Source organism: Balaenoptera borealis (genome assembly GCF_965194805.1).
Source record: "Balaenoptera borealis genome assembly, chromosome: 3".
NCBI lineage: Eukaryota > Metazoa > Chordata > Mammalia > Artiodactyla > Balaenopteridae > Balaenoptera > Balaenoptera borealis.
In genome coordinates, this window is record NC_138866.1 from 388,635 (window position 1) to 412,953 (window position 24,319).

The window sequence follows — 24,319 nt, forward strand, 5'->3', positions numbered from 1 at the left end:
AGCCGCCGCGCGGAGAGGCTCTGGTTAATTAGACGACTCCTCGTGCTGCCACCCAACGTGGAGCGGGCGCCCTACACTCCCCGCGGCCGGGAGTGAGCAGGCGCGTGCTGCCGCCAACGTCCTTCCCTCCCACCCCGGCGGCCAGCTGCAGCCCTCCGACCCGGGCCGCCCTGGATGCCCTCTCGTGCCCCTGCCCCGCCGCAGTGGGGATGTCTGTAGCTGTGCCATCTGTCTTGCCAAATCCTGAATCCCCAGAAGCTAGTACTTCCAAGCGTGGGTCTCCTGGCAGGCAGGAGCGGGGGCGCGACCCCGTCCCTCTCGGGTCCCATGTAGTGCCCTGATTCTCGGCCTGGTCACCAGCCAGCCCCAAGGCAGAGCAGGGCCAGTCTGGGCCATGGACCACCAGCCCCTCCTGCTGCCACCTGCCCCAGGACAAGGGTCACTCATGGGCTAGCCCTGCCCTCCTGCTAGCTCCCTTCCCAGGCGCTCCAGGCCTTTCCCCATCTGCCTAAATCAGCCCTCCACAGATGCGGCCGTCAGGCCCCCCGGCTGAAGCCCTGATCCATATGCGGTCTCCCAGTCTACCTCCATGCTCAGATTTCTCCACCCTGGGACCTCCTGGGGATCTCCCTGGGCCCTGTCCGGTTTGCATGAATCACCTGCTCTCTTAATGGTCCTTCACAGCTAAGCTACCGAAAATTTCAATTTTAAAAATTACCAGATGAGATCGTTCTCTGAACCCTGGACCGTAGCCATCTGCCCCGTCCCCTGCTTCCCGAGGGGCACAACGGCCAGCAATGCAGTGTTGGAGCAATGCAGTCAGACTGCCCAGTGCTGGGCAGACACCGGGGTGACCCTGCAGGAAGGTGACCAGACACCGGCTCTCTCCTGCCTCGACGTCACCCAGGGAGAGCGGTCCCGTGCTGTCCACCCACTGCTCGGACCCCCTCATCCACTGTCCTTGCCATCCTTACAGTCCAGGGGCTGGAAAGGGGTAGGAGGGGTGTTGTCCTCGTGTCCCGGTGAGGAAACTGACGCCCAGGCACGAAGACCTGAGTAAGAAGTGTTGCTGGGGCTGGAGCCGGCTCTCCAGACCCTCGGCAGCTCCCCACGCGCTGTCTGGACCTCAGTGAAGAGTGAGGATGGCACTGTGACCCTCAGGGGACAGAATGAGGTGACCCAACAAGACACAGGCCCGCGGGTGGGTTGCTCTGCGTTATGTGGTGTGGTAGCTGAGTAAAGCCTCCTGCAGGAGCCCCTGCTGATCCCCAGAACCTGTGAATTTGATGTCTTACAAGGCAGAAGGGACTCTACAGACATGATCAAGTTACGCCTCTCACGATGGGAAGAGGGTCCCGGGTTACGCCGTTGAATTCGATGTAATCCCAAGGGTCCTTACAAGAGGGAAGAGGGAGGGTCAGAGTTTGAGAGAGAAGATGGCAGGACGGAAGCAGAGGTCAGAGTGATGCAGGGCCACCAACCAAGGAGCGCAGGTGGCCTCAGAAGCTGAAGAAGGCCAGGACATGGATCTGCCCTGAAACAGATCCCCGGGAGGAATGCAGCCCTGCCGACACCCGGAACTGTAAGGGAATAAATGAGAGTTGGTTTAAGCCACTGCCTCTGCGTGTGTGTGTGTGTGTGTGTGTGTGTGTGTGTGAGTGTGGTTACACCTGGCTGACCCCTGGCTACCCCTCTAAGGAGGTGCTGCCTTGGGGGAGCCAAGACTCAGAGGAGGCAGCAGAGGTGACCCCGACATTGGGTGCCGTGCCCTGGACGCAGGAGTGGGTGGGGGAAGCCCAAGGAGCTGACAGGTGGCCCCTGGCTCCTCAGGCCGGCATCTGGGGGCTCTGGGCATGACGTGGGCAGAAGCCGAGGGCCAGGCCTCCAGGCGGGTGGGCAGGGCAGGCAGCTGTTGAAGTTTAAAAGGCTTCACGTGCTGGGGGAGACTGGCCAGAGGGGGCAGGTACCCATTAAAGTGGGGGCACAGGGCACACAAGCCACGACTCCCCGAGGTGCTGTGCGGGGTGGGCACAGTGTGGTCAGGAGAAAGAGCCCATGTGGCCCTCCCAGGCTGCTCCTCTCTCGACACCTCGGTCCAGCCCTGAGCCCCTGAGCCCCTGAGCCCCAGCCCTGCGGAACGGTGGTGGGGGCAGCTTCTCCTCTGCCATTGCCCAGCCGAGCCTCCCTTGACACAGCCTCAGGAAGAAGGGGCCGGCTGCCACTCCGCCTGGAGCCCCGCAGTATCCTAGCAACTGTGCACATCGCCTGGTGAGCCATGGGGAGGGGTCACCCGCTCCAGGAAGCACCTAGCTTTCCGCTCCTCAGCCCCGAGTCCTTAGGGTGAGTCCCCAGGCCTGGAGTGGGCACTCAGCTTGGGGGAGAGTGAGGCAGTGAGAGGCCGGGGGCCAGCGGACGTGGAGCCCTTCCCCCCGCCTCTGTGCAGAGGACTGGGTGCGAGGGCAGATGGCAGTGGAGGACGTCCCAGGTGCCCCCAGCACCCTGGTGTGCCCCTCCAGCTGGGCTGGGCTAGGGCAGGGACAGTGGCAGAGCTATTTTTGCTTATGCTGCCGCGGCTGCTGCAAGGAGGCATCAATCATTGATGCTCTGGGCATCCCTGCCTGCCCAGAGTGGCACGGAGAGCAGCCGGCCAGGAGGGTGGGGCAGGCCTGGGGCTCTGCTGAGGAGCTGGGGCCCAAGGAGCTACGGCCGCCGGCAGCCCTGGCTCCTCACGCTGTCCCCACCAGTGCACTGCACCGCCAGCCCCAGCACCTGGGTACCCAGCCTGAGACCCGCGACCAGCGGGCCGGGCCAGGGCTGGGGTGTGGCGCCAGCCTCCCTGGCACGGTGGTCCTAGGGAGGAGGTTGAGCAAGTGCGGGCCAGCAGGAGAGAGCGCGGGCCGCTCACAGCCCCTACAGGCTGCCCCCCGCAGGGGTGACCCTCAGAAACGGTGCGGGGCCTCGTGTGTGCCAAGGGTGGCTGTGAGTCAGCCCGCGTCTCCATGCTTCTTGAGGGGCAGCTATTCCTGAGCCATGCCAGCTGCTGTGGCCTCCGCCAGCGGGGCGTCTGTCCCCAGAGGGGGACCTCAGGACGGGGCTGGAGCGGAGCGTGACGGCAGGAGCTCCTGGCTGCGCAGGGCTCTGCGGCAGGCGCCTGGCCAGGCTTCGGCTGGGCGGTAGGGAGGGCAGGGGTTGGGCACAGATGGGCCTCACAGGTCCTACCCGGGCGGCCTTCTCCCCATCAGGCGCTGTGACCCGGGGGCCGGGCTGGGGTTCCAAGGCCCCCACGGGTTGGGGGAGGGATTGGTAGGAGGAGGCAGGGCCCAGCCTGGCTGGCCTGGGGGCGGACTCATGGGCAGTCTCAGTCTACACAGCTGCAGTCCGCCGTGTGTGGGGTATACTGCCGGAGGGACCACACCCTTCCGGAGATGAAATGGGCCTACAGGGCCCCAGGTGGTACGTGGGGGTGCGCACAGCGGGTGAGGCCAGCCCTCTGCCTCAGGGGAGACAGGAGAGGGGAAGGGGCAACCCCTTGGCTGGGGGTGGGGGGCGGTCCCTGCCTACCCTCATCCTGAGTCTGGGGCCCTGAGCCAGTGCCGAGTCAACTCCCTGGCCGCAGAGCGAGCTCGGCCCCAGCAGGAAACTGTAAGCCCACCCAACCCTCACCAAGCCCGAAGGCAGGAGTGGCCCCAGGGAGGGTCCCTGCCTCAGCCTCCCCCAGGCCCTGGCTGGCCAGGATTCCCAGGGAGCCCCCAATTGCCCAGGGACTGTCCCCAGAGGGGCCAGTGGTGCCCGCCTCCACTCTCCCTCAGTGGCCACATGAGACCCCCTCCTCCTGGCCTCTGTTTAGGTGGGGCAGCCCCCTGGCCTCCCCACCCAAGGCGCCATCCTCCCCCTCCCCGCAGAGCTGACAGGAGCCACCACAGCCCTGTGTGCACCATGCTGGACAATCAGGATATGTCACACAGGGTGAGGCCACTTCAGCTGAACGGGGGCCCAGGATCCACACGACTTATCCAAGTTCCCATGCCTAATAGGGCAGGGGGACAGAGAGCTTGTGCTCACTGCACAGACTGCCCCTTGTTCCCAGGCCCGCAAGGCCAGAGTCACACACACAGAGGACAGGCAGGCTGAGCCCCCCAACAGGCCCGAGCAGATGCCAGACACACCCAGGGACACATACAGCTGTCTCCCTGTGCCCACAAGTAACTGATTCCCATCCGGACAGAGCAGGCCAGGGTCTCGGGCCCCAGGGCAACGCTGCCTGGCCCGAGAGAAGACACCAGGGCAGGAGGGGTGAGACCCAAGCCCCAGTGTCCCCACCTAAAGGACAGGGCTGTGCCCCGTCACGCCATGGGCTCGAGAGACGGGAGGCTGCCAGGGCCTCTTCCCGGCAGTGATGTGTGTGTCTGTCTGACCGTCTGCTGGAAGGCCGCCCGGCTGCAGCCCAGCTAACGGGAACTGCGGGGCATGAGCCGTCCCGCTGGGCAGGCTCACCTGGGCCCTGCCGGCTGTGCGTATCCCTGAGTGAGCCCAGGAGTAAGTGGTGTGCTCTGTGTGTGCACCTGTGTGTGTCTGCATCCTGTTGTGCACAGCCCGGCACGTGGGCCTGAGTGGGTGCATGTGTATGAGCGTGTTCCCAAGCATTTGTGTGTGTGTGTGCGCGCGTGTGTGTGCCTGTCTCTGAGTGCATGCGGACATATCCAAGTAGACCTGTGTCTGTGTATTGGTGTCAGTGTGTGACATCTCATCTACAAGCGTTTGTGTGTCTGTGTCATGTGTGTGTCTATGTGTGTTTCTGTGTCTGTGTCAAGTCTGTGTGTCTGTGTGGTCCTCCTGTTTTAGCCTGGCCCCTTTCTGCCCCAGGAAAAGTTGTTTGTGTGTGTTTCATCTGTCCCAGCACCACCGGCACCATTCCAGGGCAGCCCCCAGGAATGTTGTGGCCCCGGCTCCTCACCCCCAACCCCTGCAGGACCCGCACTCCCCAAGGGGCCCTTCCTCAGGTCTACACCAGGCTGGGCCTCAGGTAACCCCCTACTTTCTCAGAAACAGAACTCTACCAGGCATCCCCACTCCCTGCCCACACCCCCCAGACGTGCCACCCGCTGAACGACACCCAAGCTGGAGCCCAGGGTGGCCCCTAAACCTCCCCAGTGGTCTTCCAAGTTCCCTCTGCCAGCTTCCAGAACATCCAGGACCCTCCTCCCTCATCACAATCCCGCCCTGGTCCAGCCCCCACCCTCTTGCGGGGCTCCTGACCTCCAGCACTGCGCCCCTAGGGACATCCCCCAGCCACCTGGTAGTCAGTCCTGCTACCCCCTGCCCCCAACCCCACTGAGCCTAACTTTCAGCGGCGTGAACCAGCTTCGGCTCTCTTACTCCGTCCGTCCTCTGCACACACACTACTGCGTTGCTTCGGTCCAGAACGCTGTTCCCTACTCCTGAAGTCGGAGCTTAGACTGTCCGCCCGGAGCCTTCCAGGACCCCTCCCCACCCACCCCCACCGTGGCACCATGCTACCCCGCTGCGCACACCTCCAGACCAGGAGCCCCCAGGGCCGGGCTAGTTGGGGTCAGATCACATGCCGTGGCCTCCCTGGGCTCCCGCTGCCCCCACGCCCTCGCCCAGGGTGCCCCGCTCCCCAGCTTGTGACTGAAATGTCTTGTGTCCGGACTGGGAGGGAAGACTGCGGCGCGCAGGTCAAGTCCGGGAGTCTTGGCGCGGCGTCCGGGGACCCCTCCCTGGCAGGCGTCCAAAGTCAATCCTCAGGACTCCGTTGGGGCGCGGGGCGGGGCCCATCTAGCGGAGGGGCGGGCCTGCCGCGGAGCCTGTGCCGGTGATCAGACTGGAGGTGGGACGTTGGCTGGGTCGGGACTGAGAGGCGGGGCCTTAGGGGGCAGGGCCTGGGTCACGCCGGTTCCCGGCTGGACAGGGGCGTGGCGTGGCCACTAAGGGCGGGGCCTGGCGGGCAGCAGCCAATGGGCTGAATGAGGCCGGCGGCACCGCCCGCGCTCGCTCCGCAGTGGCTGGGCTCGGGCTGGGCTGGCCGGGGCGGGGTCCTGGCGGTGGCGGGGTTGGGGGCGCGGGCTCCGCCCGCAGTCCGAGGTCTGCAGCCAGCGGCATCGCGGGGCTGCGGAGGCAGAGCGTTGCGCTCGCCCGACCCGCTGGCCGCCCGCGCGGCGGAGCCGGGATCTGCGACTGGACGCGACGGGCCGCCGCCGGCCAGCACCGCCCGGCCGCCAAGATGTGCGACTGCTTCCACATGGTGCTGCCCACCTGGCCCGGAGCCCCCGGCAGCGGTGCGCCTCCTCCCCGCCTGCAGCCCGCTCCCCTCGGGGCGGGTGGGCTCCGCGCGGGGCGCGCGCCGGGCGGGTCCTGGGGCGCGCAGTGCGGGTGGGCTGCGGCGCCGGCCGGGGTGGGGGTGCCTCCGGGACCGGCCCGCGGTCTCGAGCGCGTTTCTGCGCCTCGGGGGCTGCTCGGGTCTGTGCGTCCCTCCTCCTGCGTCTCGCCTCTTACCTGTCCCTGTCGCTCGGCCTCCCACCCCTCTCCATCCCTGCCGCTCACTTTGTTTCTCTGGGTCGCTGACTCGTCTCTACCACTCTGTCACTCCTCGCCTCTCTCTCTGTCACTCACTGTCCTGTCTGTCTCTCCCTCTCTGTCAACTGTACCCCTGCTGTAGCCCTCGGGGACGTGTGCTGTCCCTAGAGGCAGCCGCCTTGGGAGGGCCGCACGTGTAAGTGGGGCATGACTGCCGTGGGTCACCAGGCGGTGGGAACCTGCCGCCAGGACTGCCCTCTGATCTGCTTTTGGGGAGAGCAGCCTGGCTGGACCAGGAGTTAGGGTTATTGGCTTTGGTCCAGGACTGCTGGGCTGGGCTGGGCTGGGTCCAGCGTGCGCGGCTGTGTGCTGGCTCCCTGGCTAGGTGGTGGCTGAGGTCTGGGGCTTGGTGAGGGGCCTGAGTGGGGTCAGAGCTCAGGCCACAGGGTCCCCCAGTTCTGAGCAAGGGTAGGTGGGGCTTCCCCATGGGGCAGGACCCCCTCCCTCTGCACCTCTGGCCGCAGAATGAGAACCAGGTGCTCTGTCTGTCTGTCATCTGTCTGTCCCTGCACTGGGCCTGGCTCCAGGGCCTGGGTGTCTCAGCATCGTGGAGGGCAGGGACAGTCTTTCCAGCCCAGGGTCAGTAATGCCGCAGCCTGGCCACACCCAGGACACCTGGCCAGCTGCCGGCAAGGGGGGCTGGGGCCACACTGCATTAGCACAGGCGGAACCCCACTCCCTGGGGAAAGCAGAGATCGATGATGATGGCACTGCTGATGCAGAGGGGGTGGGGCTCCCCTTCAGCTGCAGCAGGAGCCCCCATGGTCCCTCCTGTTGCCCATTCATCTGGTTAGCACTGAAGCCCAGCTGACCTCCTGTTTCGGGCTCCCTTGCCCAGGTGGGAACCCAAGGCACCCCGATTCTCCCTGGACGGCCAACGGGAGAATGATGGGTCCCCAACCCCCTCCTCCTGACTGTGGCGGGCCTGGCCCACATCCCTGGGAATCTGCCGCGTCACAGGGAGAAGAGCAGGGCCCAAAGGACTTGGGGCTGTTGCTCTGCCTCGCATCCCACAATGGCCTTCTCCTCTCTCAGCCGCCGCCTGGAGACTCCCAAGCTGCAGGGTCTCAGGCCACCTTCTCCACCCTCCTGCCTTGCAGAAGCCTGTGCTGGGAGCACCTCCCCAGCCGAGGCCCTCATTCTTACTCTGACGTGTGGTTCTCTGACCTCTGGGGCAGTTCCTCCTTGTGTCCAGCCTGCAAAACCATCCCCTCTTAGGGAACAAGATCAGTGGCTTTCACGGGGCGTTGGCAGGAGACCCGGCCCTGGGGGTTGTGTCCAACATGCAGATTCCCAGGCCCTCCCCATCCTTCTGAGGAGGCCAGGGAACATGCATTCCTAATAAAGAACCATGGGGATTCAGTCCAGGCATTTTCCAGCTGCAGTTCCCTCCTAGCAGGCCAGAGGTGGGCAGGCCCTCCCCGTCCCTCGTGTTTCTGCCCAGCCCACACCTGCCCTCCTGGACCAGCCCCTCCAGGTCCTCTGAAGACCCCTCCCACATCCTGTCGGTGCCCCAGACAGGGGCCCGGGGGAGGGAGCCAGGTCTGGTCCAGCCTGCACTCGGAGGCTGCCCCCTGGTGGCTGTGCTGGGAACACACCAGCACAGGACCCGCCTAGCCTCCCTGTGCCTGGCCAGTCTGAGTAGCACCCGCTCACCCCCACCCCACTACTGCCTTCCCAGGCGACCTCCCCGTTCCCGCGGGGGAAGGGATCTCCGTCTGGGCGCACCGCCCTCATGCAGGCACCAACCACTCCACCTGGAATGGGCCCCCCCCTTCCTATCCCAGGGGCAGCTGGTTCCTTCCCGAGGCAGAGCTGGGTCCTAGGCAGCTAGACTACTGATAGGGAGCCCCCAGCTCCCCGGCTGGGGCTCTGCGCTGCAGCTTCAAGCCCCTGGCTTGGCCTGAGGCCCCTCCCACACCCACCCTGAGAAGCCCCCACAAGGGTCAGAGAGCCCCAGGTGCAGATGACACCATGAGGGGTATCTGGGTGGTCTCTCCCTGGCAGGGGGCCGCGGCAACACTAGGGCCTCTCCCGAAAGCAATGCAATGTCGGGCATCCTGTGTGGTGGCCTCACCCTTCTGAACAGGGCCAGTGGCCTCTGCACAGGCCTGGACTCTGGGCTATGGGCTCGATCTCGAATCTATGAACAGGAGTGACCATGGCTGCTCACGGCCCAGGCAGGGCAGAGAGGTAGAGCTGTGTAGCCAGGGAGGCCAAGGGGTGGCTCCAGTGAGCTGTCCAAACTGGTGGCTTTGCCTGGGTTGTCCACACTGGTGGAGGACTGTGTCCCCATTTTGCAGACAGGGACACTGAGTTTCAGAGCAGTGAGGCAGAGCCCCGAACCAAAGTGGAGCCTCTCTGGCCTCCACAGGGGCCAGAGCAGCCATGCCACACGCTCTGATGCTGCCCTGCCCCCCCAGGCAGGGGGCCCACAGGGGCGGGCACGGAGAAGGAGGCCTCAGAGGCCATCCTGGGCAGGAGTACCGACCTTCCTGACACTCTAATGAGGACGATTCTGAAAGCCACCGCTGGTGACAGCATATGTGTTGCTGACAACACCCCCACTCCTTCTCTTTGTGGAGAAACACTGAGTAGCCTAGCTCCAGCCTCAGGAAGCGGGGTGGGGCCCAGGAGTGGATAGGAGGGCCCAGTGCCCCAAACCACCTGCCTCCGCCTGTGTGCCCACTCCACCTGGGGCTCATCAAGGCCTTGCCCTTGTGAAGGCCACGGCCTTCTCTCCCTCTGGCCAATCTCTTTCATCCTGGGCCCAGCCAGGAGCTGCCTCTTCCTGGAAGCCCCCTGGATTGTTCTCCTTCAGACTCCAACCCTCTCTGTATCTTCTCTTGTGACTGCCTTTGCTGAAAGGCTGTGTTTCGGGTTCAGCCTGGGGCTGCTTTGCCTGGGGGTGGGGAAGTGGAGGTGCCAGCGAGGAGAACCCCAGGGAGGTTGGGTGGGGCATGGGCCATCTGGGGGCCCCCGCCACCCATTTCATGGGTGAAAAGCCCAGATTTCCCCAGCTTGGCCCTCTGCCTGGACAGGGGCAGTAGGAGGCAGACCCTACGCTTAGGGCTAATGCGAAGCGGGGTTGCCTGTCCACCCACCCATCCATCTGTGCATCCCAGGGGCCCCGGGCCTTAGATGTTCACAAATTGGGGAGCAGGGATTCACCAGTGTTCATTCATCAAAGGTGAGACAGGTAGGGCTTCTGCCATCAGTGCCACCTTGGTGCACAGGGAAGTCAGGGAGGGCTTCCAGGAGGAAGGGCTGCCTGATGCGGCATCGTGTGCAAGAGGCCTGGAGAGAATGTTGACTGGGGAGCAGCAAGTAGCTTAACAGGGAGGGTCTGGGGCTGGGGGTGGGGGTTAAGGGTGGAGAGGGGTGGGGACCGTGCTGTTAGGAGGGAGGGCTGTGTTCCAAGGGCACCGGGGAGCCTCAGAGGGCTTCAGGGCGGGTCCCATGGGAAGGGATGAGGCCCAGTCGGGCGGAGGAGGGGGCACCAGAGGAGCTGAGGCTGAGAGCAGGGAGGGTGGACGGGGAGCCTCACGAGAGCTGGCCACGCACCCCTGAGCCCCCTCCCCATTCTAAGGGCAGCTGCCCCTTTTGGCCGGGGTCTGGTCACACTGGGTGCCTTCAGGGGCATCTCTAGGCCCTGCCTGCCCGCCCTGCCTCTTCCTCCAGGTGTCCCTTTGTTTTTCTTTTTTTGGAGGCACAGGTGGCCGGGAGCTAAAGGTCCACCTCGCTGGGATAAATATTTAATAGTCAGAAGCACTTTCTAAAATGGAAAGATGGAGCTGGCCCCGGGAGGCCTGAGGGGCTGGGGCGGGGTGGGAGACGGCGTCCCACTGTGCCCACTGCTTGCCTGGTTCCTGCCCTGTGGGGAGCCGGAGGACCCAGTGTGTATACCTGAGGGTGAGGGGCGGTGACGTTGGGCCCCTCCCCAGAGAGCTTGGTGGCAGAGACTCGCCCGCGCGTCGCGCCCAGGGCTGCTGGTGGAGCGGTAGGCGGAGCTGTGGCTCCCAGCCGCCAGCAGAGGCGGGCTTTCCACCTTCTTAGCTGGTTGAACGCCAGGAGTCCCGGGAAGGTCCCAGAAGGGCTCCTGCCTGGACACAGCACCGGATGTGGGTGTCCATTGCCGAGAGGATGGCCGAGGCTCAGAAAGGAGCGGCCCAGGATACCTGGGCGGGGTTCTTATTTGGGCCTCACTGTCACAACAGTGGGGTGACAGGCTCGCTCAGCCCCGTTGTCCACTGGAGGGTCCACCCAGGTGCCGGTGTCTGCGTGGGCTGGAGGCCCCGGAGGTGAGGCCCCGCTGGGCCAGGTCAAGGCTACTTTGTTTGGGGCTCAAGCCTCCGGCTGGCTGCCCACCCCAGGGTAGGGGTCAGACCGTGAGTGGCCCACATTGGGCTCTGGGTGCCCTGCTCCTCCTACACCTCCCCCGACCCTGGCTGATGCCCTTGTTTCCCAAGAGCTGCCAGCGCTGCCAGACCTTTCCAGGCGGGAAGAGGATGGCCCCCCACCAGGCACCTGACTGCAGGACCCCTCCAGGCGGCTCCCCCCACACCCCCGCCCCGGCAGGCCTTGCTCCTGGGTGGCAGAAGCACCTGCGGGCTCCTCCGTGACACAGCCCCTGAGAATGCCCCGCTTGCCCCACCTCCTCGCCAGCTGATTCACTATCCGCTGCCCCTGGCCCTGCCATGCCCTTTCCCACGGTGACTCCAGGGAAGGGCCCGGAGTCCAGGTGGCTCTGAGCTACGGCTGCCTGTGCAGCGGGGGTCGGTGGACACGTGCTGGGCAGCTGGCATCCAGGCCTGGAGGTGTGGCAGCTCAGCAGCTGCCCTGCCCACCGTCCCTTCAGCTGGCCCGGCACCTGCCTGGAGCCGGGGGACCGGCGGGTGGGGTCCCCGGGAGCCGAGGTGGGCGGACAGGGCCCCCTCAGCCAGAGCCCTTATCCGCTGCGGAGCCGGCTACCCGCCTGCGGGACTGACGCCAGCCCAGGGGCGGGGTGGGGAGTGGCCCCCTGACTCTCGCCGCTACCGGATCACAGTGGTCCCGACCCGGAGCCCCGTGCCAGCAGCTGACTCCTTCCCTTCCCAGCCACTTCCCATCGCCCTGGGGCTGCCCCCGCACAGCACTGCAAGGGCTGCTGGCGCTGGGCTCCTGAGGGAGCGAGTCCAGGGTCTGAGCCGGGGCGGGGGGGTGTTGGAGTCTGGAGAGGGCTTGTGGGGGGCGGGGTCAGAGCACAGGGTGTCGGGGAGAGTGTGGTTGAGGCCCCCTCCAGCCAGTGGGCGGGGGGTGTCTGGCCGCAGGAGGTGGGAGCCCGGCCAGGCTGTCACAATGGTCCAGGGCCCGGTGGGTGGCCGCGGGGGAGGTCGTAGGGTTCAGGAGGATGGGGGACGGCTTGATTGGGATGGAGCGTCCAGGCTCAGGAGGGGACGAGGCAGGGTGACCCTGCTGCGTGCCAGCATCTACCCCCACCTCCCAGCTGAGTCAGCTGCCCGGCCCTGCGGGGGGGTAGGGGGCGGGGGATTTGGGGGTGTCGGTAACAGTCTAGTGGGGTGTCGGGCAGTAAACAAAGAATTCCCAGGTGAGAACTGTGTGGGCCGGTGGAGTAGGTGAGGCCGCTGGCCAGCAGGCCTGGCCGGTTTTCCTGTCTCAGTGCAACTAGAGTCTTCTATGACCGTTAGGTTTTCAGCGGGGACAGGCCGGGAGGGCCCTGGTGCTTTTCCTCCTTCAGGCCTCTCCCCCAGTTTTCCCAGCAGTGCCGGCTGCCTCGAGCTGGTGGAGCCCTCTGCCCACCCGGGGGCCCTCTGAGCGGCCAGGGGCCTCCCCCTGCTGTCACCCCACCTCAGGCCGCTCTGGGCTTCCGCTGCCCGGTGGGGGCCCGGCCTCCCGGCAGCTGCTTTCGGTGCCTGTTGCCCTCAGTTACGCAAGGAGCCCTCAGCTCTGCGGCCACCATCGCAGGCCTGGTGTGTCTGGTGGGGGTGTAGGTGTAGGTTCGGGCTGACCCATCGCCGCCCTTGAACCCCAGCCTGGGCCCCTCAGCTGTGCCGGCCTGCTCCGACCTGCTCGTGGGATGCAGGTGCCCGCAGCCAGCTGGGCCCCACCCCACGGGGCTGTGCGGTGCAGGGCGGGGCAGCCCCAGGACCAGCAGCAGATCTGCAGATAGGCCAGCCCGTGGGCCTGCCTGGGCCTGCCGGGCCTGCCCGGGCTCCTGAAGCTGGGAGGGGCCTTGGAGCCAGAGTCCGCGTTCTCCCGCCCCGCTCAGGGGTCCCCCAGGGCAGGGGCTGGGAGTCCTGGGGGGCAGAAGGGTGAGGTGACAGGAGGGGGCGGGCCAGGCAGGTGGCGTCTGGGGAGCGGGGGAGTTGGGGGGTCTGCAGCGCGTGTTCCTCAGTTGCCACTTATATCCAACGACTGGGGAGGGGTTGGTTAAAGCTGCTGGTTCCGGGGACCCACCGCACTCAGCTCATCAGATGCCCTGGAACTTTGAGGGATGAGTTTTGGCTGAGAGGGCTAGAAGGTGGCCGGGGTCAGGCTGCCCTCGAGGGGCATGGGCAGGGGGGCAGTGGCCAAGGCCACCTTCCCCAAGGTCACTGGCCCAGGCCATGGGTGGGCTCGGTCTGGCCGTGCTCTGGCCTTTGTGGCCTTGGCTGTGGAAGGGGCTGGCTGTGCCCTGGGCGGTGGTCTCAGCAGAGCCTGAGGGGCCGTGCAGCACTGAGGTTCCAGAGGGAGCAGTGGCCTGTGCCCATCCTGGGTCCCTCCTGGAAGGGCCTCCGTCCCTGCCTTGGGCTATGCCTCCACATCCCTCCCCTGCACCCCCAGCCCGACAGCCCTCAGCCTCTGTCCCAGGCTCGTGCACAGCTTGCCAGGACGGTCCTGTGTGACATCTGAGCCTGTCCACACAGCAGGACTGGACTGGACCGGGCCGGGCGGGGCGGTGGCAGTGACTCACACATCCCCGAGCTGGGCGGTGTTTCCTCCCCGAGTCAGCTGCTCGGCCTGGGGGGGCGCTCTGGGGGAGGGGTGGGGGCCTGGCCCCGCTGCGGGGGCCTGTAAGGGGACCCGCCCAGTCCCTCTGGTAGGGCGAAGGGGGCTTGGCGGGCTCTGGGCCCCGTGGAGAAGGGGGCCTGTGGGCGGGGCAGTGGAGGGAGGGGCCGTGGAGGGGAGGAGTGGGAAGGACGGCCAGAGGGAGCTGCAAACCTGGGATCTTCACTTCGGGGCAAGTTGGGAGGACGTCGGGTTCGGTAAGCGGCTGCGCTGTCGTCTGTACCCACCCTCTGCCCCCTGTCCCCTGCCTTCCTCCTGGGTTTAGCCCTGGGGCACCTGACCACCTCAGCAGGTGGAGGGTGGGGGCACAGGGTTGGGGGGTGGCAGAGCTGGGCCGGGCATCTCCCTGACTCTGCCCTGCTTCAGCTCCAGCCGATGTTGGAGGGTGCCCAAGGGCACCAGCATGGCCATTTCAGTCCCAGGACAGGCAGATCCCCAAGGCTGGACCGTGTGGCCTGCAGGGGGTCCTCAGAAGATGGCCGTTTGGTGCACTGGGAACCCTGGGGGTTGGCGGGAGGGCGCTTAAGACACGCTTACGGGCAGGTGCCAGGTGGGTGGTGGGGGCCCGTGGTGGTGGGCCGCCCTGTCACAGGGTCACACTGTGCTGGGCATCTAGGTGCTGGCCTTTCAGCCCAGACAGAAAGAGACTCAGGCCCGCTGGTCCTGTTGGGGTGGGCAGGAGGTGGGGACGCCCCTTTCGGCTGCCGGGCCCATGGAGGTGGGGGACTGGAGTGCCTGCTTCAGGTCTCGGTGTCTCCAGGTGCAGGAGGAGAAGCGCCGGGCCCACCTGCTGGCCCTCCCAGCCCTCGAGACCCCGCTGCACCCTCAGGCTGGGCGGGACTCACCTTCCCTTCCTCTGCCCACCTATGCCCACCACTAGCATGCACCTACTGGGTGCCGGGCTCTGAACGTTTGTGAGAATGTTCTCGGGACCAGGGACCAGGCAGTGGCCAGAGGTGATGACAGGGTGGCCAAGCTGGACCGTGAGATGGCGGAGGAAACTGCGTGTGGAAGGGACAGAGGTCGGGCGAGAGCCTGCGCTGGAGGTCAGCTCCGAAGGTCTGGGGCCCAGGCAGCAGCGGCACAGACCGGGGAGGCTGCCGATGATGGCGGGCCAGGCAGACCGACAGGCCGGAGAGGGCGATGGGAAAACCTCCTGGCCGCAGCGGTGGCTGCAGTGGCAGCGGCTGCGGGGTGGGTGAGGAGTCCTGGCCCCCAGGCCCGGGCGGGCTGAGGCTGCTTCCCGAAGCCTTGGAGGCAGAGCAGGAGCCTGTGGGTGTTGCTTCAGAAAGTCTGACAGTCTCGTGACGAGTCAGCAGAGCTCGGCACTTTCCTCGTGGGGTTCCAGGATGGGGTGAGGCCAAGCGTCCCGTGTGCTGTGGGCACCGGGCTCCAAGCCCGAGGGCAGCGTCCCCCGAGGAGGGAGCCTACATCCGGGACTCCCACCCCCTCGGCTCCCTGGGCCGGCCGGGGGCCTCAGCTGCGGCTGTGCACATTCACACACACACCCAGCACAAGCACGAACACCCCGTGAGCAGAGGCCCTCGTGCTCGTAAACACACACACGCACGCGCGCGCGCACGCAAGGCTGGACACTCAGGCCGCTACCTAGGGCCCTCCTTTGTTCGCAGCTCTCCTCCCCACCGCTCTCACAGCCCCCCAGTCCCACCGCGGCCCTCGTGACACCCCAACTTGTGCCCACACCCGGCCCCACTTGGAGGCTGGAGCTGGGCCCTGGCAGCGGCCAGTTTGGATGCAAACTTGGGTTCTGTTTAAGCAAAACTGCCACACCCACGAGTGGCCCTGCTCTGGGCCCCCTAAGAAGCCGCACTTGGCTGTGGGCTGGCGGGAGAGGCCCCAACTCAGTCCGGGGCCCAAAGGGCAAGGTAAGTATGGGGAAGTCATCCAGGCAAATGCCCCCCTTCCTGCGTCCCCCTCCACCTGGTGCCCCTCAGCCAGCATCGCACATCTCCTCGGCTCTGCCCCCTCCGTAGACTCACTTCCTGGAGGTCCCACCCCGGAATATTACAGTTCCCGGGAGTGAAGCTTTTCAGCTGACGTGGTGCCAACCCCCCTCCCCCAAGTGCCCCGCTAGGTAGTGTTTGAGGCCATGGAAGAGTTAGGGTGAGGGGCTGGGGCCACAGCAGGGCCTTGAGCCTCGAGGAGGAGGGGGAAGGGCATTTGGCGAAGTACCAGGTGCCAGCAGCGGGATCTGCTGGGCCTGGCTCAGCATGTCACCTCCACATCCTTCTCTGTAAAGTGGGGCTTTGGTGACCTTATTTTATTAGTCATTATTCGAGGCGACTGCGGGGCCAAGGCCAGGCCAGGCAGGCTGTTGGGACACCTCCCATGCACTCGGGGTGGGGCCCCAGGACATGGGGGCTCGCAGGCCAGTGCTCTGGGGGGTACTTGAGTGCCTCCTTTTCCCTCCCCAGGGGCATGTCTGAGGCTGGCAGGGCTGCTGGCGGCCTTGCCCCGTGGCAGGCAGGATTTCCTCCTTCCTGTTTGTGCATCTCTGGGCCAGGCTCCAGCCAGCCTGGGGTTCTGCCCTAAGGGTGCAGAGGGACCCTGAGCTTAAAACCACAGCCGGGCATCTTCCCAGCGGTCTGAACTTGGGCGAGGCCTGTCCCCGCCTCCCTGAGCCCCGCTTTTTGTTCCTACCTTGGGTGTAGGGCTCTTGCACCCAAGGGGGTGGCTGGGAGGGCAGGACTGGGCCGGGTGGGGGCCCAGAGGCAGGAGCGGTGGTCCAGCTGGAGCAGGGCTGGCTGAGCCTCCCCTGCCCCCAGGTTCCCGGCTGTTAACACCTTTCCTCATCCCTGCCCTGGAGCGGATCTGGGGGTACGGCTTCTCAGGGCCCGGGGGTCCCCGCCCGAATTCGGGGCCTTCCACCGCATCCCCCCTGGCACACAGCGCCCGGCCCAAGGCCCCGCTGGCTGCTGGCCCGACCGCACACCCGCTCGGGGTCCCCTCCTCCAGCAGCCGCGGTCCAGAGCCTCCCCAGGTCTGGGCGGACCCGGACCGCCGCGCTCGCCCCCAGGGACACGCCTGCCTGCCCCGCGCGGAGGGCGGTCCGGGCCTTGTTTTGCTGTGACTCAGAGAAGGCTGCGGGGCTCAGGGGAGGCCGGGCTGCCTTTCTGGGCGCGTCCCCGCAGCTCCGCAGACCTCCCCGCCCCTCTGCCGGCTGCCGCAGCCCCGAGCCCAGGCTGGTGGGGACCCTCCGACGCCCCCAGCCGGGCACAGGGCGGGAGAGGCAGCCCCGCAATGACCGGTCCCGGGCTGGCCGGGGTGGGAGCGCGGCCACCCTGGACTCCGCCCGCCGCGTCTAGTCCCCGCGCCGCCCCGCGGGCTGAGCCACCTCGGGCCAGTGGCTTCCCCTCCCCCAGCCTCAGGTTCCTCGTCGCTCACCCACAGCGCGCCCACTTTGGGGATGGGGGTGAGGGTCTCGGCACAACTGGAAGGGAAACTGCGGCCGGAGAGAGTGGGGTCAGCTGCCCTTGCCCTTGGCTCCCGCGCAGGGCAGCGGGCTCGGTGGGGAACAGGCTCTGATCTCCACCGCTCCCGCGGGCGGGGCCTGAGTCAGCCTGGGACTCGCTCCCCCCCCCCGCCGCCGCGCTCCCCCCCCACCCCGCCTCCTCCACAACCCCCTCTCCGCGCCGCCCCCCCACTCCCCGCGGTCCCTCTGGGCTTCCGGGTGGGCAGAGTAGCCCTCTGACATCCATGGGGAAATCAAGGCTCAGAGAAGGGACAGGCTTGCTCAGGGTCACACAGCAAATTGGCCAGAGAGTAGCAGCCAAACCTGCACTCCCGCCAGGACTGGGCTTCCCCCGTGTGCTGCACAGGGACAGGGACGTGCCTGGTGCCCATGCCGGCTGCCCGGCCTGTGGGACAGGGATTCCCTCCCGGCTCTGAGCCCTGCTGGCTGCGGTGGGTTGGGAGTGGGCACCCGTGTCCCCTCCTCGCCAGCAATGCAGTCACAGCCACAGAGGCTGAGGCTGAGCCCAGGGCCAGACCTAGTGTGAGATCCTGGGCTGCTTCTCCTGGAGTACTGAGTACAGTTCCGGGGGCGCTGGGCCTGGAGTTGCTTGTGGACCGGTTTTAAGGAAGGGCTTTGGTTGTTGAACCATCACAGGACTATTTACGTAGCCTGTTTCTCCTTGTGCGGTGCTCGCAGCGTTGTTTCTCTAGGAATATGTCCAATTCCTCTACATTTTCAGATTTTTTGGCATAAAGTTTATAATTTCCTCATTTCAATTTTATGTAGAATTTAAACATTTTGGGAGAAAGGTACAAATCATGTGTGTGTAGCTGGATGCATTTTCCCAAAGTGGACACGCTGGTGGAACCAGTACCCCTTACCCCCACCAGAGGCCTCTCCCCCGCTGGTCTGCCCCCTCCCAGAGGACTTCCAACACCAGTGCACTTGTAAACCGCGTGCAGCGGGTTCTGTTTGAGTCTAGCTTTACTGCTGCACTAAGTTTGTGAAATTCCCCCACACTGTCTGTGGACGCAGTTCATCGGACAGAGACTCCCAAGTTTTTTTCATTCTACTGGTTTTTTTGGCGGTGCTGCACATCATGCGGGATCTTACTTCCCAACCAGGGCTCGAACCCGTGTCCCCTGCATTGGCAGACGGATTCTTAACCACTGCGCCACCAGGGAAGCCCCTAATTTAATAATTTTAACAATTAATCAGTTGTTTCCTTTAGGGCTAGTGTTGTCTGTGTCCTGGTTAAGAATTGTTTCCCTATCCCCAGTGTCATTTCTGTTTATCTTCTGGAAACTGTATCATTAAACTTTGGATCTGCAATCCACATGAAATTAATACTTCCTGGGTCTGACCTAGGGGTCGAGATCAATATTATTCCTTGTGAATTTCCAGTGGCCCTCACACTGCTGACTGAAAAGATCATTACTTTCCCACAGCGCTATATCTGTATGAGTCTGGTTCCGTGACCTTTGTTCTGTGCCATTGGTTTTATTAATAATTTGCATTTCCCTGACGACTAAAGAAGTTGACCATCTTTTCCGTGCTTACTGGTACACCTTCTTTTGTGTCTGTTTAAATCTTTTGCCCGCTTTTAATTGAGGTTTTTTATTTTTTGTCTTTTTCTATTGATTTGCAGAAATTCTTCTGGATGCAAGTTCTTTGTCAGATATACTGAATTGCCTTTTCATTTTCTAAAGAATGTCTTTCAAGAGAAGTATTTAATTATGATGAAATATGATTGATCAGATTTTCTTTTATGATTCACACCTTTTGTATCCTGCCTAAGAAAACACTGCCTCCCCCAAGGTGGTGAAGAATTTCTCCTCTGTTTTCTTCTAGAAGTTTTATAGTTTTAAGTTTTACATTTAGCTCTATGATTCATTTTGAGTTAATTTTTACATGTGCTATGTTGTAAGGGTCTAGGGTTTTTTTCCCCAAATAAATATCCACTTGTCCCAGCACCATTGTTGAAAAGACTATTATTTTTCTATTGAAATAATTTGGCTGCTTTGTCAAAAATTAATTGATCTTACAAAGTGTGGGACTATTCTGGACTTTCTATTCGTTTTCACTGATATTTGTGGTTATACCATGCTGTCTTGATTCCGTTGAGAGTCAGAGAAAATACATAGTTGATTTGAAATGGTCTTAATTATTTTAAATTTACTGAGACATTTAAATGAGCCAGCATATGATCTATCTTGGTGAATGTCCCATGTGCACTTAAGATGAATGTGTACTCTGCTCTTGTCAGGAGGAGTGATCTGCACTGTGGTCTCATTGGTTGATGGGTGGATCACTGTTCTTACCTATTCTGTTTTGTAAGGTTATCGATTACTGAGAGGAATGTTACAATCTCTATTGTAATTATGGATTTGCCTTATTTGTCCTTTCATTTTTGCCAGCTTTCACTTCAGTGCTTTTAGCCTCTGTTATTAGGTATATACAGACTTAGGTTCGTTATTTTTTTTTATGAATTGTGCCCTTTATTATTATGAAATGATTAGTTTTTGCACTGTATGTATTTTTTCTTTCCTTTTTTTTAACTTCTTTATATTTATAGTCCATTTCTCCTAGATAGCATGTAGTCAGGGTTTGCTTTTTAAATTTAATCTGATAATCTCTACCTTTTTGATTGGAATTTTAAGTCCTTTTATATTTAATGTATTGTCAAAATGGCTGGTTTAAATCCTACCATCTTGCTAATTGCTTTCTATTTTATTCCATCCATCCTTTGCTCCTCTTTCCCTGGTTCCTTATCTTGTTTTAGAATTAATTAAATATATACACAGGTATATAATTACTTAATAACATACATTACATATATAAATATAAATTTTGTATTTATAAACTAATATAGATGTATACGTTATAATTAATTATATATTAAATTTATATATTAATGTAAATTATTTATCTACATTATATATATGTATAAAAACAATGTGTATTTTTAGTATTGCATTTTATTTCCACTATTGGCTTATTAGCTACACATCTTTTTCATCTTTTTTAAAAAAATAAATTTATTTATTTTATTTATTTATTTTTGGCCACGTAGGGTCTTCATTGCTGCTCAGGGGCTTTCTCTAGTTGCGGCGAGCGGGGGCTACTCTCTTCATTGTGGTGCGTGGGCTTCTCATTGCAGTGTCTTCTCTTGTCGTGGAGCATGGGGTCTAGGCGCGTGGGCTTCAGTAGTTGTGGCACGTGGGCTCTAGAGCGCAGGCTCAGTAGTTGTGGCACATGGGCTTAGTTGCTCTGTGGCATGTGGGATCTTCCTGGGCCAGGGCTTGAACCTGTGTCCCCTGCATTGGCAGGCAGATTCTTAACCACTGTGCCACCAGGGAAGTCCCTATCTTGCCTTTATTTTTGAAGGACAGTTCGCTAGATATAGAATTCATGGTTAACAAAGTTTTTCTTTCAGCAATTTGAATATATTGTTCCACTTTTTTCTAGTTTCCGTGGTGTCGACTAGTAATTGTATTGCTGTACTATTAAATGTGATGGGCCATTTCTCTCTTGTTGCTTTCAAAATTTTCTCTTTCCCTTGAACATTTTGATGTGATTGTCTAGGTCTGGATCCCTTTGTGTTTATCCTACTGGGGTTTGTTGAGCTTCTGAGATCCGTAGATTGTTTTTAGCCATTATTCTTTCAAACATTTTTTCTGCCTCCCTCTCTCTCTGTCTCTCTTGTTTCCTTCTGAGACTTCAACTACACATATATTGGTGTTCTTAATGTCATCTCACAGATCTCTGAGGCTTTATTCATTTTCCTTCAATCCTTGTTCTTCAAATTGGTCAATTTCTATCAATCCACAGGTTTTTTGTTTTGTTTGGTCTTTTTTTTTTTTTTTCTGGCGCACTGTGTGTCTTGAGGGATCTTAGTTCCCCAACCAGGGATTGAACCTGCGCCCTGGCAGTGAAAGTGCCGAGTCCTAACCACTGGACCACCAGGGAATTCCCCTAATCTACAAGTTTTTTGCTTCCTTCCACTGGCACCTCAGCTCTGCTATTGAGTCCCTCTAGTAAACTTTCAACTTCAGAGTTTCCATTTGGCTTTTTTTTTTCTTTTTCTTAATATAATTTCTGTTTCTTTATGACATTCTTTCTTCATTGGGCCCTTGTCATCATATTTTTCATTAATTCTTTAAACATGGTCTCCTTCACTTTTTTTTTTTTTTTAATTACAGTTTTATTTATTTAGTTATTTATTTATTTTTGGCTGTGTTGGGTCTTCGTTTCTGTGCGAGGGCTTTCTCTAGTTGCGGCGAGCGGGGGCCGCTCTTCATCGCGGTGCGCGGGCCTCTGACTATCGCGGCCTCTCCCGCTGCGGACATTCAAACATTGTTTCCATTAACTGCTCTGTTCCTCAGTGTGGATCATACTTTCTTGTTTCTTTGCATGTCATGTAGTTTTCTGTTGAATGCTGGACATTATAGTTTATATATTATAGTAACTCTGGATTCTGACTCCCCGTCAGGGTTGTAGTTATTGTTTTATTTGTGTGTTTGTTTAGTAACTTTCTTTGACTAAATCTGTGAAGTCATCTACCTTGTCTGAGCCCGCCCCCCCATCCTGGCTCACTGCCATCACACCTGATCTCGCAGCCCCCCCGGCTCAGTGGCTGTGGGTCCTCCCCCGACCCCTGCATGTGCTCCCAGACCCAGTGTCCAGGGTTACACCACCGCTGCGGTATCCAGCCTCTCCTGGGCCCCTACCCCCAGCTCCACCCTCTGCTCTGCCCACCTGCAAGGCCCCACTGACTCATCCTCTCCCTTTGCAGTGTCTGGCCGGCAGTTGCAGCCTGAGGAGCCAGATGCAGAAACCGAGGAGGACCACTGTGTAAGTGAGGTCCAGGGAGCATGTGTGCCCCACTCGTAGCCCCCACCCCCCTCCTTTCCTGGACTTGAGCAGAGCCCGAGTGGCTGAGGGTGACCTGATTCTCTCCTCCTGCCAGGTGACTGAAGGGTCTGTGGATGAGATCATTCGGCCCCGGCCACAGGGGTCCTCGCCTGTCTACGAGTACGTGACTGAGGGTGCCAGCTTCGGCCTCCCGGTAAGCCTGCTCTACAGACACCCACAGGCTTAGGGAAGGCTCAGGTGTGCGGCCACAGGTGACCACGCCTCCTGCGTCCCCCTGTGTGGGCAACTCACGCACGCACCTGTGCAGCCACACTGCCCTGCCACGGCGGTGTCCACTCGGCTGTCTTCTCTGACTCCTCGGTCCTTCACTGGAGCTCTCCCATCAGCTGGCCCGGACACACTTGAGATGGCACACGTGTGTGTGTGGGGGGAACAGACCTTGTGCTCCTGTGTGCGACGGGGCACAGGATACGTGCACACACGTGCCCTCTCTGACGAGGAGACACAGACAGGGTCCTGCGGCCGCCTCTGGAGACACCTGGGGGAAAGCATGGACCAGGTGTGTTTACTAAAGGCCTCATTCTTTTTTCAGAATTGTTTACGTACTTACTTCTTTTGGCCATGCTGTGCGGCATGTGGGATCTTAGTTCCCTGACCAGGGATCGAACCCGCGGCCCCTGCAGTGGAAGCACAGAGTCCTAACCACTGGACGGCCAGGGAAGTCCCAAAGGCCTCATTCTTGTACTGTTTCTTTTTTGCCCCCTCTACTTGCGGACACGAGGACTGGGCCCTGTGGGACTCACCAAGGCCCAGAGTCACCTTCCCCCTGGAGGAACTCAGCTCCCCCTGCACACAGTGCACTCTGGGGGATCTAGCCCCTGAGCTGGGGCCTCCCCGAGTCCCTCCCGTCCCCTGGGCTGGGGCAGGTGGGTGACCCGCTGTCTGTCGCTGCTGCAGGAAGACACGCCAAGGAGGCGGAGGTCCTGGTGGAAGCGGGATTCGGGGGATTCGCAGACGCATTCCAGGATGAGCCGCCTGGAGGTGGGTGTGCCGGGAGCTGATGTGGGGGGGCGGCCCGTCCACACGGGCTCCAGCGGGGGAAGCCAGAGCCAGAGCGAGAAGGCGAGGAGCCGGAAAGCTGGCAGCGTGCCCCTGTGCCCTGGGGAAGGGCGTGCCACCTCCCTCATCAGGCCTGGGGGTGGGTAGGGCCTCCAGAACACTGGTCCAGGCCTCCCCCAGACCCCTCTACTCTCATGGTGAAGGGCCCAGACTGCTGACCAGATGGACCCGGGTGCACGGACCTCAGTGTTCTCAGCTGTACAGTGGGTACGGCTGCTGCCTGCTGCATCCAAGGCCACGGAAGGGGCTGGGTTCTGTAGGCTCCCAGCCAGGAGGGTGCGCTGCCTGCTGTCATTGGCGGCCCCAGCAATTCTAACGCTCTCCCAGACCCAGAGGAGCTGTCGTGTCCGAGGTCAGGCTGGCCCTGCCGTTTCCGGTATTTTCCTCGGCATTTATGAGCCGCCTTGGTCTGAGCGCCGGCTGCCTTGTATGTGACGGGTGCTTGGAGTGAGTGTGCTGGTGAACCAGGAGCTGATAAAGGAACGCTTTGGCCACGTGCAAGCAGAAGACTCTCCCCTCTGCTTGCCAAGCCCCGCTGGGCCCGGATGGCCGGGGCCGGGCTGCTCCTGAGTCCTGGCAGGTGGGGACGGGGACAAGGGAGGCTGCTCCCAACTGAGGCGGCTGCAGCTGGCTTCCCGCGGAGCCTGGACCCTGCGCCCGGGCTCAGCTGCCCAACGATGGGAGGACTCTGGGGTCCCTGGCCTCAGAGGAGGCAACCTCCCAGCACCCACGCCCACTGGGGGATAGGCGTATGCTCACTAAGGCCTGATGTGCTTCCGCCCTAGTCCACGCAGGAGGCGACGGGTGGGACACTGAAGACCAAGGTGGAGGCCGGAGCCAGTGGCTACATTGTCACGGGCGGCGGGGACCAGGGGATCTTTGTCAAGCAAGTGCTGAAGGAGTCCTCAGCTGCCAAGCTCTTCAGCCTGAGAGAAGGTGCCATGGCCCCATCCCCATGTCCCCGTGGTCCCATCAGGATGGGGGGGGGCCTGAGGGGGACGAGCCACAGTGGACTCAGCATGGCCCCATCCCCATGTCCCCGTGGTCCCATCAGGTTAGGGGGGCCTGGAGGGGGACAGGCCACAGTGGACTCAGATGAGCCCCTAGAGACTGCTTAGCTGTGTCCAGGCTGGGGCCACTCGCTCTAACAGGTTTTCTGCTTGGAAATGGGGGCTCCTTCCCACCCGGGGCTCAAGAGGAGGAAGGGGC

At 61.5% G+C, this 24,319-nt stretch overlaps 1 protein-coding gene across 4 annotated transcripts in view; it reads left to right on the forward strand.

Annotated features, from left to right (window-relative positions):
- Positions 1-6,058: 6,058 nt before the first annotated feature.
- Positions 6,059-24,319, forward strand: part of AHNAK2 (AHNAK nucleoprotein 2) — a 28,778-nt gene continuing 10,517 nt past the window's right edge. Inside the window, exons 1-5 of one of the 4 annotated variants that reach the window (XM_082386798.1) lie at positions 6,059-6,296; positions 21,912-21,970; positions 22,086-22,184; positions 22,949-23,032; positions 23,896-24,046. In XM_082386798.1, coding sequence (XP_082242924.1) covers positions 6,242-6,296; positions 21,912-21,970; positions 22,086-22,184; positions 22,949-23,032; positions 23,896-24,046 — 448 coding nt within the window. In that variant the 5' untranslated portion in view covers positions 6,059-6,241. Of the gene's footprint in view, positions 6,297-11,298; positions 11,490-13,751; positions 13,839-21,911; positions 21,971-22,085; positions 22,185-22,214; positions 22,551-22,948; positions 23,033-23,895; positions 24,047-24,319 lie in introns of those variants that run through there. The other 3 variants (XM_082386801.1, XM_082386800.1, XM_082386799.1) reach the window with 3 other exon arrangements.